The sequence below is a fragment of the Nestor notabilis genome, unplaced genomic scaffold (assembly GCF_000696875.1).
Source record: "Nestor notabilis isolate BGI_N333 unplaced genomic scaffold, ASM69687v1 scaffold15315, whole genome shotgun sequence".
Taxonomy (NCBI): Eukaryota; Metazoa; Chordata; class Aves; order Psittaciformes; family Psittacidae; genus Nestor; species Nestor notabilis.
In genome coordinates, this window is record NW_009929983.1 from 15,998 (window position 1) to 33,723 (window position 17,726).

General features: G+C 38.2%; 1 protein-coding gene across 1 annotated transcript in view; it reads right to left on the bottom strand.

Moving 5' to 3' along the window:
• MDN1 (MDN1, midasin homolog (yeast)) overlaps nucleotides 1–17,726 on the bottom strand; it is a gene marked incomplete at its 5' end in the record, with an annotated part of 87,463 nt that overhangs the window by 14,632 nt on the left and 55,105 nt on the right. Inside the window, 22 exons of the mRNA XM_010015230.1 lie at nucleotides 73–208; nucleotides 904–1,047; nucleotides 1,276–1,445; nucleotides 2,333–2,474; nucleotides 2,685–2,822; nucleotides 2,952–3,113; nucleotides 3,505–3,677; nucleotides 3,907–4,053; nucleotides 4,448–4,674; nucleotides 5,221–5,700; nucleotides 6,929–7,044; nucleotides 8,144–8,249; nucleotides 9,433–9,559; nucleotides 11,485–11,631; nucleotides 11,801–11,960; nucleotides 13,407–13,602; nucleotides 13,792–13,865; nucleotides 14,289–14,398; nucleotides 14,686–14,832; nucleotides 15,982–16,106; nucleotides 16,820–16,914; nucleotides 17,154–17,249. Coding sequence (XP_010013532.1) covers nucleotides 73–208; nucleotides 904–1,047; nucleotides 1,276–1,445; nucleotides 2,333–2,474; nucleotides 2,685–2,822; nucleotides 2,952–3,113; nucleotides 3,505–3,677; nucleotides 3,907–4,053; nucleotides 4,448–4,674; nucleotides 5,221–5,700; nucleotides 6,929–7,044; nucleotides 8,144–8,249; nucleotides 9,433–9,559; nucleotides 11,485–11,631; nucleotides 11,801–11,960; nucleotides 13,407–13,602; nucleotides 13,792–13,865; nucleotides 14,289–14,398; nucleotides 14,686–14,832; nucleotides 15,982–16,106; nucleotides 16,820–16,914; nucleotides 17,154–17,249 — 3,418 coding nt within the window. The remainder of the gene's footprint in view (nucleotides 1–72; nucleotides 209–903; nucleotides 1,048–1,275; nucleotides 1,446–2,332; nucleotides 2,475–2,684; nucleotides 2,823–2,951; nucleotides 3,114–3,504; nucleotides 3,678–3,906; nucleotides 4,054–4,447; nucleotides 4,675–5,220; nucleotides 5,701–6,928; nucleotides 7,045–8,143; nucleotides 8,250–9,432; nucleotides 9,560–11,484; nucleotides 11,632–11,800; nucleotides 11,961–13,406; nucleotides 13,603–13,791; nucleotides 13,866–14,288; nucleotides 14,399–14,685; nucleotides 14,833–15,981; nucleotides 16,107–16,819; nucleotides 16,915–17,153; nucleotides 17,250–17,726) is intronic.

A 17,726-nucleotide genomic window follows, 5' to 3' on the forward strand; every position in this document is an offset into this window, starting at 1 on the left:
CTCATTATCTGCCACCCCCATGTTTCCACTTGGCTTTCGTCTAGGAATCTGCAGAGAGATTTTCAGCTGTACCTTCACCCTCTTCTTCCTCATCACTCTTCTCGTTGTTCTCTAGGTTCAGATTATCAGGAAGGTCCAAAGGTTCAACTTCAGGCTCCTTTTCTTGGTGGCCATGATAAGGATCTGTTTCATTCTCATCATACTCACGCTATCAGCAAAAGAATGGGGGGAAAAAAATAACAGGTACATAATAAGTGGGAGGAAAGGCAAAGATAAGAAATAAGATGCTACTGAATTCTCTAGGACAGAAATACTGGGTGCAAATATTCCATTCTGATCAGTTAAAAACGGATTTCCAGTGGTACACATCCTCGTGTGTAAAAAGCAGGAAAAGATTAATTTTTGCAAACGCATTTACATAAATAGGTATTTCTTAAAACCAGCATGTTTTATGTCCAGAATCCAGTTTTCCTAGCTGAAAGATTCTGAACAGAACTTGCACTCTTGCAGATGGCAAATGCACTCTTGCATACTATGCAGAATATTCAAGCATGCTGCATACCCGTTTGCGATGAGTACCACTGACTCAGTGTTTCTGTTGCTAAACACAACAGAACAAGAATTTTCAACCTTTGTCCATCAGAACATCAGTTCAGCGTAAACCCTGTTCAAGTTCAGGTAATTGCAACCAAGAATTCTTTCTGGATTACGGATCAGAAAATACACATATGGTCAAATGGATGCAATACGGTTACTTCCAACTCTGAAATAAATCAACTTTTTTTTTTCCCCAACCACTTCACTATTAAATAAAGACCATCTCAAATTCTTAAAAATGTATGATATGAGCAACAGAATATAGTTTAACAGCAAGATAGTCTATGTAATCCAAATCATTTTTACCTCATCAATCTGTTCATGGATTTTCTCTTTGTTTCCTCCGTCCTCTTCTTGTTGCTCTTCTTCCTCATCCTTGGGAGGTTGTTTTTTATTATCCTTGTTTCCTGTGCCCAAATTGTCATCTTTTGCAACAAGCTCTGACTCCTCCTATTAACCAACAATGGCAAAAGAAACTCAGTTATGCTACCTGCTTCTCGAAGTCTCAGTGACAAGACACCACCTCCTACAGAAAAAAGACAACACTAAATAAAACTTATACTGAAATTATCTCTTTCCTAGACCAAGAGCTATGTAAGGGAGTTCATGGTCTAGGTCAGTCAAGTTAACAGAGTTGAATTCCTTTGATATTCTTCTTCCCATCTCTTTTCTCTTTACCTCATCCATTCCTGGTCCAGTTTCTTCTGTTTTACTACTGTCATCTTCATCGTCGTCTTCATCTTCATCCCCCCAGAGCCTCTCATCCAGTTTATCATCAACTTCAGCATTATCAAGATTTCCCATCTGTTTGTCCAGCTCCTCCTCTTCATCTGAATTTTCATCATTTTCTGTGTACAATTCAGAAAGCATTTCAGCACAGAAGAGATAAAGCTAACTTTTTTGTTAACTTCAGAAACAAGCAGTCATACTTAGCAGCTTAATTTCATCACCCTACACAGCTAATTGAGAGGTGTGGAAAAAGACACACATTCAGTAACACTCTGAAGAGCAGGGCCATAATTATGTGGTTCAGAGTGTTCTCTTGGACATAAGGTGACACACAGCATTCTCTCTCTCAGACTAACAAGTCCCAGGTGCAAAACTTGGATGCTTTAAACCTCTACTCCTCACCCTCTCTGTTCTCCATTTTCAAAACGTTTTGGCATTACTGGAAGGGGGAAGATCAATTCCACTTTATCTGTTTATTAGTTTGGGAATTTCTCTTCTTGTGCAGATGAACTTATTCTTGGTAGATTAACATTACCAAAATTTATAAACCACATTAGTTTAAGATGTTCAAGCTGTTACCCTTTAAAGTGAAGAACTGCTACCTTTCGGGTGAGTAGCAACTTGCATAAATCTACCAAATGTTGCAATTTTTTCCCATTTTAAAAATGGAAAGTTCGGGGTTTTTTATTGCTAAAAAGTTAGCAATAGCTTAATTAGTCATGTTTGGAAATCAGTAACAGCCATGTTCTCAAGGATTCTGTGATCTTCAACAGCTCCATAAAGTCAGTGATTAATTTTAAAAGGCATGTATAGGTCAGCTCATGATTAGAAGAAAGAGCTCCCTTCATTCCAAAGCCAACACAGTGAAAGACGAGAGACAGTATTCGGCAGTAATCTGTTGCTGAACACTGACTTTTCAGTATATACTTCATTATATAAAGTAACAACCATTACTGTATTATTCTGTAACATTTCTTATAAGTTTGTGATAGTGGAAGAACCAAACCTTTTTTCTCCTGCTCCCCATCATGCATTTTTCCTTCAAAGTCTTCTGACATCTCGATTGCATTGTCTTCTCCTTCAATGTCTGGTTTAGAATCTTGATCCTCTTTCTCCTTCTCTTTACCCTTTTGAAAACTGTCTTCTATCTGAATTATTAGTAGAGCCAAAAATTACAATGGATCTTGCCTATATATTAAAGCTTACTTACTGTTGTTATTTTAAGTTTATATGCAAAGATAAAAGCCAACCTAAATAGGAGACTGAAAGTAACTTCATGTTTCTTTTACCTGAAACATCCACAACATGGACTTCAAAGGCTTTTTCAGCTTTACTTAAACAGGAACAATGCCACTTACCTGATCTTCACTCTCTATTTTGTCGCTCACATCCTTCTTGCCTTCCCCATCTCCGATACCACCATCCTCATAATCATGAAACTGTGTTGCTCCCTCTCCAGCTTCATCTTCAAGTAATTCTTTAGGCAGGCAAAACCCCTACAAAAGCAAACAGAAACTCAAAACTTTCTGAAGTCGTAGGTATATCTTTTGGCTTAATTTCTACGTAAGACTTTTGTATACATTAAATACGTACATATATATTCACTGTTATCTCCAATAACTTACCTTCTGGGCAAGCTCTGTAAAAATGCTAGTTAGAACAGAAAGCAATTTTCCAGTACTCCGGTGAGATGCCAGTGAAACAGTGAGGTAGAACAGGATAAGGTCTGAATACTTGCAGAGCATGGGCTTTAGGCGCACCAGCAGATAGCAGGACTGGTTGAAGAACTGCAGTTAAAACCAAAGAACAGCTGTCAAACATGATTATGTACACACCGAGATGCACCTCAGAGAGGGTGATGACAGAGACTGAAAACGGATGCTCAAACCAGAAATACTGGTAGGTGAGTTTAAATACAATTTCTAGGGTTTCTGAAGCCTTTTTTTTTTTTTTTAGATTTTCACACAAAAACCACCCCTAAAACTTAACTCTTCTTACTAAACGAACACCCAGCTTTTGCACTACAGAAGAGTACTTATATTTGGCCATAATTTCTCACATGCTTGTAGTTCTAAGCTACTGGACAATAAGCAGCAATGTATGTGTAAGTACTAAAGGTCACAATTCCAAATCTTTTGAGACCCCTAAGCCAAAAACTCTCGAGAAGAACAATTTTACCATATGTTTATCTGAAGTGTAATCTTCCCCGTAAGATTTCAGGTTCTCCAGGAGTTCTGAAACTGCCAAAATTGTTTTCTGCACATGCAAAGAATCCAGATCAGCAGAGACATCTTCATCCAAAAGCTTAGTTATATGTCCTTCTTTAACCACATCAAATGAGGCTGTATCCTCTTTGTTTGAAATACATTTAAAAAAATAAGGAAATCAAGTTAGACATCCTAAAAATGTTATAGCAAGCAATCTAGAAATACCCATCCTATCTGCTTAAATAGACAACTTCTACTAAAACAGCAATTCCCTTCTGTATTGGCACCTCTGCTAGACACACAGTTTAAGGAATTTTTAGGTTTGCATAGTTTAAACTCTCTTCCTCTACCTTAAGTAAATAAACAAACTTACCATTTTCCTCTGGAGATTTTTCTTCCTCTTTTCCATCTTCCTGTTTTCTCTCTACCAAACACTGGATGGCATACAGAACAACGCGGATAACATTTTCCACTTTTGCTGAGAAGTGCTCCACAAACTCTTCATCTGCCCATTGATTTCCTACTGAACCGTAACACAGGCAGTTTTACACAGAAATACATTACGTTACAGGTTACTATGTTTCCCCTTTGCAAGGAGCAGGATAAGCACTATGCAATTTTTACTACATAATTCTGTAAAATCTCCTTGCTAATCCTGACGTGCAACTATGGTGTAAGATCTGTCATCAACAGTGACTGAGGGGGAGAGGGAGAAATGTATTACTGCATAAATTAAGTCTGGACTGAATTTTGCAAGTTTGAATTTAATCAAGTGTTTCTGTGTATCTGGATGATTTCATCAGACATTTCTGGATATATGAATGAACATGGAGCCATCCTCTACAAAAACCAAACTAATGAACTCTTGTATCTTTATCTGAATTACAAAAGGGGCAGAGAAGAATTGTCCTTACCACTGCACTCTGACATGGAAGCAAGAAGCTGTGTTCTCCAGGCTGTGAAATCTGAAGATGTATTATTAACTTCTTCTTGTATATAGTTTAGGCTCTTGATTAGGGCCATCTGATTTGCAGCTTGCCTGTCTTCCCCAGTTGGAAGAAACAAGGACTCTATGCCCTGTAACTGAGCTGAGACTTCCAGCAAACAACTCACAGCTGATGTGCAAACTTCAAAATCCTTCCTGCAACAAGAAATCCCGTAACACTTAAAGAAGAACAAACCATTCAATATAAGATTAAATCTTTTCTTGGGGCACGGATAGGAAGGAGGCAGCTGATCTCCATATTGAACTCACTGAAGAAGAAGTCTAACAAGCAGATATGCCACATACACTGTCTGAAGCGGGGACAAATGAGAGGGTTATTATTAAATAGTCTGCAGATTTATTTTAAAATTAAAATTTCTTCACTAAATTGACACTTGAAATTAATTAATTGACCCCATTAACTAAGGAGTGATGGGGATGAAATCCCAGGAGACTAAAGACAAACTGAGAAGCTGAGATGGACCAATTTCTTTCTGACTTGTCAGGGGAGTGGAGAAGACACGTACATGTGCTTCAAAAGCCAGGCATTGCATTTAGCAAGAAAAACAAACAGAAACAAGCTTCAAGAGCACCTGAACACACTTTTAAGATATGTATCGGTAAAGACTTTCAAGATGACTCCATTCATCTTATATGAACATAAAACACAGAGACTCCATTTTGTGCACACAGAGAACTCACCAGGAATAAAACAAGGTCTCACATGACTGCTGTCTTATTTTGTCCACTTCTGCTTTCATTGCCTTTACATTTGTCAGCATTGCAGTCAATTGTGTAGCTACCTGCAGCCATAACTGATCCTTATTTCGCATCCTGCATCCAGGAGGCAGTTGCTCACTTGTTACTGGAGACAAGTATTTTAGCTCTGAGGCAATTAGGTCAGGTATTCCCGTAAAAACATTTTCCATTTCAGGTCCTGAACTCTGAGGAATGCTTGTTTTGGCATCTGTCCTTTCACTGTCACTGCACTTCCTTAACTCTTCTTTTGGGCAGCACTGTATAAACCAAAACAGCTCCTCAAGAACCATCACACACTGCATGGAAAGTTGCTGCAGTTTGTCAGTCCAGTGTTGAATACTGTCTTGAGGAGGAAATGCTACGTTATATTCTCTGCCAGCGGTCAGCCTAGAATCTATTTCTTGTATACAACTCAGGAGGTTCCTAGTTAAGAAGAAAGAAGGAAAAAAAGTTACAATCACTGACTTTTATGTCGTATTTCCCTTTTAAAAGCGAAACCTTCCGACGAAATTCATAGAAGGTCTAGTTAATATGGAATTATGGAATTGGTGGAAGTCAAACCTTTTTGCCTAGAAAAAGCTTTGTTTAATTAGTGAATTTAACTCCGTATTGCTTATTTTTGAGAATGTATGTCCTGAAAACAGGGATTTCTGAGATTTTTCAGAATCTACACCATCTTTTCAAACCATCCTTAAACTCCTGGCCCGATATTCAAATATTGTTTGTTTTCCTCCATTATAAAAGCAAATCAGATTCTGACACACCTTCATTCTTTGAAGTGCTGCGTAACAGTCAGCTCATAACAAACTATCTGATTTGCAATGAAAGGCACAGGAATGCAGGCAAGTGATTCATTATTCTTGTAACTGTGAAGTTGAGGACTTTGTGTTTTGGGCTTTTGTTTGGTTGGTTGCAGGGCTGGTTGGGTTTTTTTGCTTGTTTTTCCAAATTGGCTAGGGTAAATAGAAATTTTGCATCAGTAATCTCCAGTCTAGATATCCTTCCCTGTACAAAGGAAACAGCTCCTGACCTAACTTCAAAAAGCTTTATGTATTACATTAGTGATGAACACAAATATGCAGAACAGTGGAGTTTGCAGTGAAACTGATGAGTCAAGCAATGGAGTAAAAAACAAAATCACACTAAAAAAGATTTTCTATATTCTTTTTCTTTTACAGTTTTGACACGAGATCTAGCACCTCCCACCCCTTTAGAGCTTTTCATTGTAAACTGTTAAGGTTTTGTTCATTTTGGCTACAAGTGCCATCCAGATCATTTATTTGCTCAAGATCAAACCAACAACTTGAACGTAGCCAAAATTAACTTAGGCCAATACCAAGAGAGAGAGATTTAACAATCTATAGGTTTAATGGTTTAACTGTAATTATTTCATGGTCTTCATGTGTGTCTAATCTGTTTTCCCAGATTAATTTGATTCCAAATTATTGGATGCAATGACAGGATAAACAATATCTAACCCCTCCACCGCCCCAAATCTTTTCTATCTAGGGTTAAATGAGGGGAGGAGAGAAATGGGGAAGTAGGGGGCAAGAATTTTATTTTCTTCTACTTTACTTTCCATCTTTCTTGAACTCAATTGCTTACTGTCAAACTCCTTCCCAATGGCTGAAGGTTGGAAAATGCAAAATACCTCAGTAAGATCCACTGTTCCGTCAATGTAGTCAGAGATCGTCTCTGTCTGACAAGCACCTGTATGAGGTGTGCAGTGAACCCTTTGCATCGTTCAATGCTACCTAGCCCAAGATCCTAAAGAAAACAGAGGCAGAAGAAGTGGGAGGGAACAGTTAGATAAATAAGCAGACAACAACATTCTCTGAGCCTCTGCTTCATTTCCCTGAGCAGGTTGAAAGGTTATGGTTTAATTGAACAAGTCTTAAAATGCAAACAAAAAATCACTGTTATTACAGTTTCCTCATCTTAATTTTTCTGCATCTTCCATATATGCTGCTTACAAATTTGTTTTTCAGTTAGCCTCTGCAACAACAGTGGTATTACACTGCCCGCCCCCCTGCAGCAATTCTTATCAGGAATTTAGTTCCAATAGTAAAGCTACCTTACATAAATTACGATAACAATCTAAAGCTTTTACATACATGACCATTGCTAAAACCACTCCACAATTCTTTTTACCAGATTTACTGCTAACTACTTTCACTCTTTTCATTAGGAGGGATCCCATTTCAAAGCTAAGAATAAATGTTCACAACACAGAGCAAAATGGATCACATCTACGTTCTGTTATTTATGGCCATTATCAGCTGTGATGTTTGACAAGACCATGTTGTAAAACAAGGGGCAAAGCACACTGAAAGGAAGAGAATCTGGAAGAGATCTTTTTTTCCTAGAATACTGAAAGAGTGGTACTGATTTGGCAGAGCTGATTTATTCCCTCTTCTGATTTTAGACCAATTTTTCAGCAAGGGAATATATTGGCACTTTCTGTGTTAAGACTCAGGGTCCAGTTATGTTAAATTATAAATCTAAACCGATTTTTTTTTTCATGAGCACTAACTAATCATAGCTTTTTTCCTAACAAGTTTTGATTCACCATTTTGAAGTTCCCTTCATGAACAAAAAGAAGCAATTCAGGATCTGTTGGGATGAAAGATGCTGTACATTGAACAGATCACTAACTGACTTCACTAAACTGATACTGTTCATTCATAAACCAACAGGTTTTAAAATGCTGCATTTAATGATTTGTCCTAAAATATCATACTTTGTACCCTACTAGAAAACACAGCATTAGCTCACATCACTTTTTTACTGCGAAAAAAAATCAGTCCAAGGTGGTAAAATGAAGTTAACAGAAGTAAAATTTCTATTTTTCCTGTGGTGTTTTTACCTTGGCGGGTGCCAACAATGCTGTCTGAAGTCTAGAATGGCGTGCAAGTGACCGATAGAAGTACTTCTGGCATCCATCCCAGGCAGAAGATATCTCTGCCAGCAACCTGACAGAGCACAAAGAAGTCTAATATTAGAAAGCTCTATCATTTCAGTACCTCAGCATACTGGAACCACCAGGTCAGCTCTTCAACCTAATGCATTTGCTTACAATTTGTTATTTTGCAAACACACTGATCTTGTAGTTCTTCATTTTCTTCTCAAGTATTCTAGTCTTAAGAAAACATTTAATTTTTTAAATAAACTCTAAGGAAACACTAAGCAAAAGCAGCAAAATACCTACCTTTGAATATCATTTAACACTTAAATGGTGATATTTATTTTTATTTCTCCCCATGCAGATAAATCCAGCTTAATACGCAAGCCTTTATTTTGGCTTTGATGAAGGAATATATCAACTAAACCCTTATGTTTGAGGAAAACAATAAGCAACATGTCTCAATGACAAACATCACCTGCTGCCAAAAACACAACATGGAAATACATAGAATCATAGAATCATAAAATAGCTTGGGTTGGAAAGGACCTCAAGATCATCTAGTTCCAAGCCCCTTGCCATGGTGAGGGACACCTCACGCTAAACCATGTCACCCAAGGCTCTGTCCAACCTGGCCTTGAACACTGCCAGGGATGGACCACTCACAGCTTCCTTGGGCAACCCATTCCCGTGTCTCACCACCCTCACTGTGAAGAACTTCTTCCTTAGATCTAAACTAGGAACATTGTTACTGTAGATAAGTTTTTCCAGAAATGCCCATTTTGAAGTCTCTGTATTTTCTCCTGAAATATCCCACTATTCAATGAAAGCAAAACAACTAAGTAGTCCCTGTAAATTACAATTTATCTTTAATAAAATAATCAGCAGTCTACTTTCTAATATAATGCTAGCAAAGCACGCCAGGCAAAACTGGACAGCAGAAGGCTAACTGAAATCTAATTCACAGAAACACTGAAACTGTGGGTAAAGTTCTCAAAAGTGCAAATTAGAAACAAAAAGCAAACAAAAAAAACCCTCAAAACAACCACACTTCTGCTCAGTTGGACGTGCTACTATAGCATGTAAAGGATTTTCAAACTGAGAAGTAATGGGAGGAAAGGAACACAAGGGAATATGTAAAATCCTGAATTAATTACAATCCAGAAATTCCAGTCTAAATCCACATGCAAAAAATTCTGTATATTATCGCTGCAACTCATACAATCTAAGGGTTAGAAATACTGTGTACATACGTGGCATCCAGTTCACATGTACGATTTACTACACCTAACGCACTCTGCAAGTCCAGTGGATGGAGGTAGAGTATTTCATGATAATCTTTAGAACGGGACCAAGACAGACCTTTCCGGTACGACAAACCTGGAATGACATGTGACATCAACATCCTTTTATGCCTCATTCTTTTGTATGAAAAATGGCACTCATACAGGTGGCATTAAGATACTAAAACATCTGAGGTAATTTTTTTCCTGCTGCTGTCTGATTTTGACAAGTCTTTGAACATGCTGCAAGTTTTGTAATGTAAGAACACATCACTGTTAGCTGTCTTCACCTGAACACAGCTGAAATAAGATAAACATAGACCTGTGTGTATCAACGAGGTTGGTGGCAGTGGCCAAGAGGTGAAACAAAAAGCCTGGAACCTGTCAGGCAGGCTATAGCCTGAGAAAGTTACAGATACGTACTTTTAAAACTCTGTCTAAAGTAACTCCGCTATTTTAGCTATTTTTAAAACTGGATTAAACATGCTTATTTCTTTAAAGGCAATTAAAATATTTTCAAAGCATCCTGAAGGTAAGCAGAGCCTGTAAGAAATGCTCGTTAGCTATTTGGGTTATGTTGCCATTTTTCCAAACAAAATGGAGAACAAGTCTTAAGAGCAACACTTTTCACTGCTTCTCAGACTTTGTGAAAGCTGAGGTAGGAATTATCACCTCATTTTTAAGACATGAAAAGGCTGATGAATGAGGAAGGTAAAGGTGTCACCTGAAACCAAAGAGAGCCCAGTAAAGAATTCAAATCCCATGTGTTAATTAAATCATCACAATATGTCACTCCCCTAGCACAAACTTCACAGGGCAGCAATGACAGTTAATTCCTTTGGCACCAGCGGGTGGGAATACACAGGAAAAGTGTACGTGCTGGAAACCTCCCACTTAGATTCACCTGTCTTTGCAGTCATCTAAATAAAAAAGGACCTCAATATTCTGGGAACTATTTACTCCGAACACATCAACTCATTTAAGTAGCATAAACTGCAAACCTTGAAACTACATCTGAAGCCTCCTTGCCCTCCCAGAAAGCATTTAGATGTTTATGTTTTCATTCACTTTCCAAGTGTGACATGCTTTAGCTTTTTATCAAAATCATGCCTTCTTGAAACCCTTAACTTCATGTTTCCAAGCTTCTTTCTGCAACCATGAGGAACAGAAATCTCTCTCTTCCCCCTCCTTCTCCCTCTCTCCTACCCACCAAGAGGTTCTTAGGATCACTGCAGGCCAGAAGCTGTGGCTTCCAAGAGAAGCACCAAAACACTAAACTCCATTCCAAGTAGAAGGGGTGGCAAAGGGGAGGAGAGAAAGCAAAGTTACGTTTAGTTCTATTTCTACCTATGACTTAAAAGAATGCTGTCAGACAGCTGTTTGTTTAACAAGACTGCTTACTTCTGCTGGTTTCTGAACTGCTCACTGAGCAAGAACAGCTGATGAGTAATTTAATGTAACAACAAAGTAAAAGGCAACAATTAATATTTTGGGTAGGCCCTTTACCTTATGACTAGCAGGGGGAGCAATGGAGACTGGGCTGCTGGATAGGGTGCCTCCAATGATTCCCCATCCATAGACCATGCAGTCTCCATGGCTCAACCACACCTCTGCCAATCTCATCTCTGCCAGTCTATCAGTGAGAGATGGGCTCTCATTCCATACAGCTAACTTAAACGCAGCTCTGGATCAGAGAATGTTTACAAGATAATGAGCTTCTTTCTTGTTTCTAAAACCTGGGCAGTGACCTTGGACTGGCGATAAAGCAGATTTCTGCTGTAGATAAGCTACTGTTGTACATCTAATGGAATGTAAGAAAAACAGGATGTATTTGAAAGGGCCAACACACAGGCCTCATAGTCAACAGATGAAGAGGAAGAGACACTTAACTGCTTCTACGTATTAGCAGCTCAATGACTTCAAGAACATAATATTATGGTGAGTTTAGATGTACTGGCAAAAATAGTAACATGCTTAAGAACTTTGTACTTTTAAACCAAGCACATTTTAGCAAAAGCTCACCTGTTTTAGCAAGGTTTTTGAAGAGATCTGACAAAGCCCGTTGCTTTTGCATCTGAATATGCTTTGCCTCTGATTTCTGCTTCTCCTTAGTTGCTGTCTGATCAAATGTTAAATTTTGCAGTTCAGCTACGGAAACAATGATACCACCTACACAGAAGACAGCACAGAAAGGTAAGAGATGTGCAAATTCAACATACACAAAGCTGCCAGGGGCAGATAATCTGGGAAGGGAACTATATATCTACGCTTTCTCCTGACCTCTTGCATTTATGTTACAAAGGGCAATTATGGTATGGAAATCTCAAGAATACTTAACCTGTGAACTGGTCAAGATTTTCTACCAGACTTAAGAGTGAATTATTTTCTGTAACTGCTGAACACATTTTCTTCATTTTTTTAGTAAGCTTAGGCAGACGGTACTGCAGAGATTCTGCATGGAATGTAATGCCATCCTGACATTCTTCTGGGAGTGCTCTCTAAGAAAAATACAAAGAAAGAAGATTATACACACATGCCAAAAGCTGTGTTATTTAACCATCAAGAGAAATCGTTGCAAAAATAAGGGCAAAGTTCTACATCCATCTGAAACCACAAAACATGCCCATGTTAATAGTTCAGCACCAGCATTTAAGGAAAATCACAATATATGCATGTCAGGCATACATTAGTTTTGAAAACAGCCAAACAAATGGAAGATGCTATGATCCTACTCTTACGTGTTTGTTTTATCACTGCTTCAGTTCAGCTTTCCAAGCTCAAAGTTACATTAACCTAAATCACTAATGCCCTCATGGCATTGGATAAGAATATCACTTACTTTCCAGTAATTTAATTGCACTGCTAAACAACAACAAAACCAGTATGCAAATAGAAATTATTAAGTAACAGAACGAATCCCCAAGCATGTCCAAAGCTGATCCTCAGGGTTTGTTTAATTTAGGATTGTGTGCATCTTTTTTAAAGAACAAAGACAACATGAAACTGCAATAAGTAAAACCAACAACCCTGTTAACTATCAGTAACAAGCTTACAAACAAACCACCAACAAACCAAGCCCACAACCGAACACATTAGATTTTCATCAGTTTTCTGTCTCCTCACTCTATCCTCCTGTCTGTCACAGGACAGGAGCAAGATCAGCCACCCTCCTGGTCTGAAGAAACTGAACGAAGCCTTGGAAGCTGAGAGTAACTAAGCATTTCCCACTCACCCCCAAATTCTGATGAGTTATGATTGTCTCCTTGCATCTTATTAGTAAAAACTAATGGAAATGAGTAGGAATCTATTTTGGGAACAAAATTACTTGACTTCCTCTCTGAGCTGGAAAATTTAAGAGATAACTGAACTGTAGGGCATGTGGAGTAGGACTAACCATGTATCAGCTTGTCCACAGTAAATGTTCACTGCAGGCACACTGTCACCCAACAGCAAATGTAGGACAATGCAGTGCATTCCCATATCAGAATTTGGGCTCAAAGTAATTTTGTATTTAATCAGAGCTTATATATGCACAAACCCTACAGCTAAACAACCATTTGTCTTGGACCTCGTTTAGAAGAAAAAGGGCAATAATAATTTCAACACCCAGTACATATCACTGTACTAGCAGGGAAGGAACTAATTGCTGCAGACAATATGCAAGCAACTTGGATGACGAAATGTGTAACCGCCATCATCTTTATATTAGAGCATAGATACTGTGCCAAATCGATACAGAACAAGCTTGTCTTTCCATGCTGCATTCCCACCCATCTGCAGTGTTTCATAACACTGAACACAAGACAAACCAAAAAGTTGATAATATACTCAACAGATTTGACACTTACATAAGACTTTTTTTCTGCATAAATCAGTGAAAAGCAACATACACATGAGAATAGAGAAAATATCCTCCTAACACTTAGAATAAAGAATACAGTCACCTTGGCAACATCTGTTCTAGCAGACAGAATTCTTCTTAATGCGTTGTTTAGCCTCTGAACTTTGGTCTCTATGTTCTCAGATTCTTCCTGCTTTTGCAAGCAGTCCAGCTGCTCTTCCTTACCAATTTCCACCAAGGCAGGACGGCATGGCTCACCCAGAACAACTTCAAACTTCTTCATGAATTTAAAGAGGGTCCTAATTACCAAAGGAAAGCAAAAATGTTACAGGGGTTTACAATCCTGGAAATCCCTCAGCTGCTAGAAAGAAATGTTTCCACTCTGTTATGAGAAGAAGAAACATTCTTGCACTAGAATTTAGCATCATAGAGGAATCATCCAGAAGGAAGGTTCCAAAAACGAAACCTAATTTCAAGCTCTGAGTTACCTGCGTATTTTTTCTACTGACTGTTTCACAGCCCAGAAGCTCACGTCATTCCACTTTGAAATCTTCACAAATTCCTGTGAGGAAAATAAATAATCAATGCAATGAAGTATTTCCATATAAAAGATCATCTTCAAAGCCGATTAGCCATGACAATCTGGCAGTCTTAAAATGCAAGATATTTTAGGAGGTGAACAAATTATTGCATAGGCATCTTAGTCTATTAACATATGTGTTTATGCTAAAACTGCTGCATAGCCAAATGCTATGAAATCCAAAGGGACTTCACTACTGGGTAGAAACCTCCATGGCTAAATGGGACTGATCAAACATTAAAGACTTCAACCAACCTCCCACCTCAAAAGTAAATTATTGACAAAGAAAATGTATAGTAGGGATTTCAGTGGCCAACGGAGTGATTGTATACAAATTCAAATAATATCTGCTCTGCTGTTCCTTTGATTAGATCAGTATATTGTTTGAGTGAAGTTTCCTTTTACCTTAAGTTCCTTTTCTATAGGTTGACGAAGTTCAGTGATTCTGGCCTGAACACACTCTGAAAACTGCTTATAATAGTTGTATAAGTTCCACAGGATGCTGCACAGAACATCTACAAGGGACAGGCAATAACAAGCTTCTTTTAAAAATGAGATATTTTTCAGTATCAAGTATTTTATTTTATCAAGTATTTTATTTTTTTTTTTTGGTAATTATGAAGTTCAGCAACACCAAAAGTTGGGGTAAACTGATTGACAGTATTCTTCATAGAAATGGGAAAATCAGCAACATAGGCTTGCGTTGTATTTATGAGCTTAGTGGTCTATTTGGAAAGTCATGAATAGCTGATTGTCAGGTTGTTGTAAAGAAGGCTCAATATATGCAATGCTAAGAACTTACCCTTTTCTGCTACTTGAGGCATCAGCAAGACATGGCAGTGGAAAACCAGTAGTGCTTGGAGTCGTGCATGAAACTCTCCCAGTGTAGATCCTTCAATGAAAGCTTGTAGTGTGCTGAGCAGTGTTTTCAGATCCATACGCTCTGTTTCTGAACATTGCACCAGAAATTTACAAAGATAAGTGGGAGAAAAAAAAAAAAACCCAAACTCAAACAAACCCAAACCAACAAACCTCTACATGAAAATTGCTACATGCTCCTTGTAAACTTCCAACTAAATATCAGGTTTCTGTTAGGAAAGGTTCAAAACAAAATAGATAAGGGGCAGGGTAGGGGAGAATTCTAATTTAATAAGGAAAATGAATAAACACTGTAAGAAAAGAGAGGACAAGAGGCAGCATTAAGGTAGCGACCGAGCTGACCAGCTACATGCCCAGTTTCAGAGTGGATCAAGTGTTTAAAGAATACTTGCTATTGTCTATGAATGAATGTCTTTTTTGGTCATGATGAACCATACTACAAATCAGTCACTGCCAGTTCCTTAATTCCTTAAATCATGAAAAGAGAGATCTTAGAAGAATCTGGTAGAGAATACAGTGTCTTTAGAGCACTAAGTATGGAAGAAGACAAGCTGTCCATTTGGAGATGTAAAATAACCCAAGGATCTGAAGCTCATCAAGTGCGTTAATTAGCCATGAGATTGGAAGAACTCTGACTCGTGCCGGAGAATGTCACTTTCATCTTTACAATTTCACTGAGTTTTGGGGAGACAAGGGACTGAGAGCTATCTTCTTTCCTCTGTATTATGTAACATAAACACATGCAGAGAGATTTACTAAGAACAGCATGTACCAAAACATACTTAGTGTAAGAATTCTTTAGGCTTTATACAGAATGTTAAAACCTGTTCAGCCGGAACATGAATTATGCCTTTTCCAGTTACAGATGGAGGCCTCCTACCCTCCAAATCTGTTTGAAACATTTATATGTGCATGACATACACAGTTCTACTTTCTTTCAGATGCTTTTTACAGGCATCTTTTTTAATTTACACCACCTACAATGATGGCCCTATGAGAGACACGCGTGACTCCAGAAATAAACATCAAGCCATGAAGTTTACTCTGTATGGAAGAGACTATACAGTCATGGAATTTATTGTAAGGCAAAGAGAATTGATTGTAGGACAAGAACTACACCTGAAAGTGCACTGTCAAACTCTGGCATTTAGGACCTTCATTATGCATCCTTTCTAATTGCTGGAATTGCATCACACATTTATATAAGACCAGCACTTACCTTCTGTGTTTGCCTCTGTCTGTTCTTGAACATACTTCTCAATCATCTGATAGATTGAGAACCAGTGCTTTGTGGATTTCTCTACATGCTGCTTCATTATATTGTCCAAACTTACTGACCAGCAACTGGAAACAATAAGGAAGGGAGAGAAGAAAAAAATAAAGCAAAAATATTGTAGGTAGTTTGGACTCCAAAACATCATAAGCTTTATTCTCTGTTTCTCCTAAACTAACGGAGAATTTTACAAGGTGGAATAATCTGGAGGTATGCTTAATATACACAACTAACTCTTGAAGATCACTGCTTTGCCACTGTTATTAAATATGAGAGAAGTGCAGGAACTAGAGATGACAAAAACAAAACCAGTCAGAACCAAGTTCAGAAGTTTCTTTTCATGAAACTTGAGATAGACTTGTGGAATTCCTGATCATGGCATACTGTGGATATAAAAGTTTTACATGGTTTTAACTGGAGAATAAACAATAATTTTTAAGGGAAAACTAATGAGGGTTGTTAGACAAAACACCTCAGGCTCAGTAAACCCTAGGATGAAAACAGCAGAACACTAGGAAAATATTAGGACCAAGTACTGTAGCTATCTGTTCTGCTTCTGCTCCCCCTGAGGCATATACATAGGGTCTCAATGGGCTGGATATGCTCATTCTGAGCCAGTGTAGCTGCTAACACTCTTACTAGGACAGCCACATGAAGCGAACACACTGGAACACACAGAGGAGCATGTTCCATGATTAAGGCAATTCTGCATGGAACGTGTCTCTGTATGGAGACGGAAGCATACAGTATCTAAGAAAAAGCAGTAGGGAAGGACAGTTCTTACTTCAACTCCAATCTACGCCACTGAATAATCAGTTGTGTGACCAAATCAAGATGTTTCCGCAAGGACAAAGCTCGACTAGCATTTTCCTCCCAGTCCTGGAAAAAATAAAAGAAAGTTCACCTTTATACAAAGCCAGAAAACAGCCTTTGCATGGCAAGACTCATGCAGTACTCTAGATTACATTCCTACTCTTCAAACTTATAGCATGGAGCAAATTCACTTCCCCAAATCCTGCCAAGCAGACAGTTTTCAGTTGTTTTTTTTTTTTGTGGTACCAATATGAATAAGGAAGTATAAAAGAGAAACTATAAGCTTCCCTTAGCTCTTTTCTTACCTGTGCCTTTGCAAGAAGAATTTCCAAGCCATTCAGGAACTTTGAGAGAGGACTAGAGAGTGGAAAACTCCAGATTCTGTCCATCACAACTAATAGCTGCAGAATAAAAAACAAGCATTCAGTCTATAGTAACTGATCTTTAACAGAAGCAGTCATGAAGTTCAGCTAATTTGTATTAACACAACCCTTCCCTGCAGGAGATAAGACTATATATATATATCTTTAATTTTAAACTGCTTCCTTGTTTTAGTATAAGCTTATTAGTAGTTCAGTGAAGGCCCAAGCACTCAGGGAAAGTAGCATGAATGACCTAATGCAGAGTTCCAATCAATTTTGAGTTTCTGCATTAGTCTAAGAAATAAAACCTGAGGGCCACACAGACCCCATAAATTGGACCAAAGATAACCATTTTAAAGCACCATGAAAGAACTTTGGAAAAAACCATCCAGGAGCCCAGACAGCAAAATACCTCAAGAATCTCTGAGGTATGGTAGATTGAAAGGTGCTTAAAGCTGTAAGTAGTAAGATCGGAGTAGGGAGTGAACACCACTTAACATTTCATAACTCAAATAG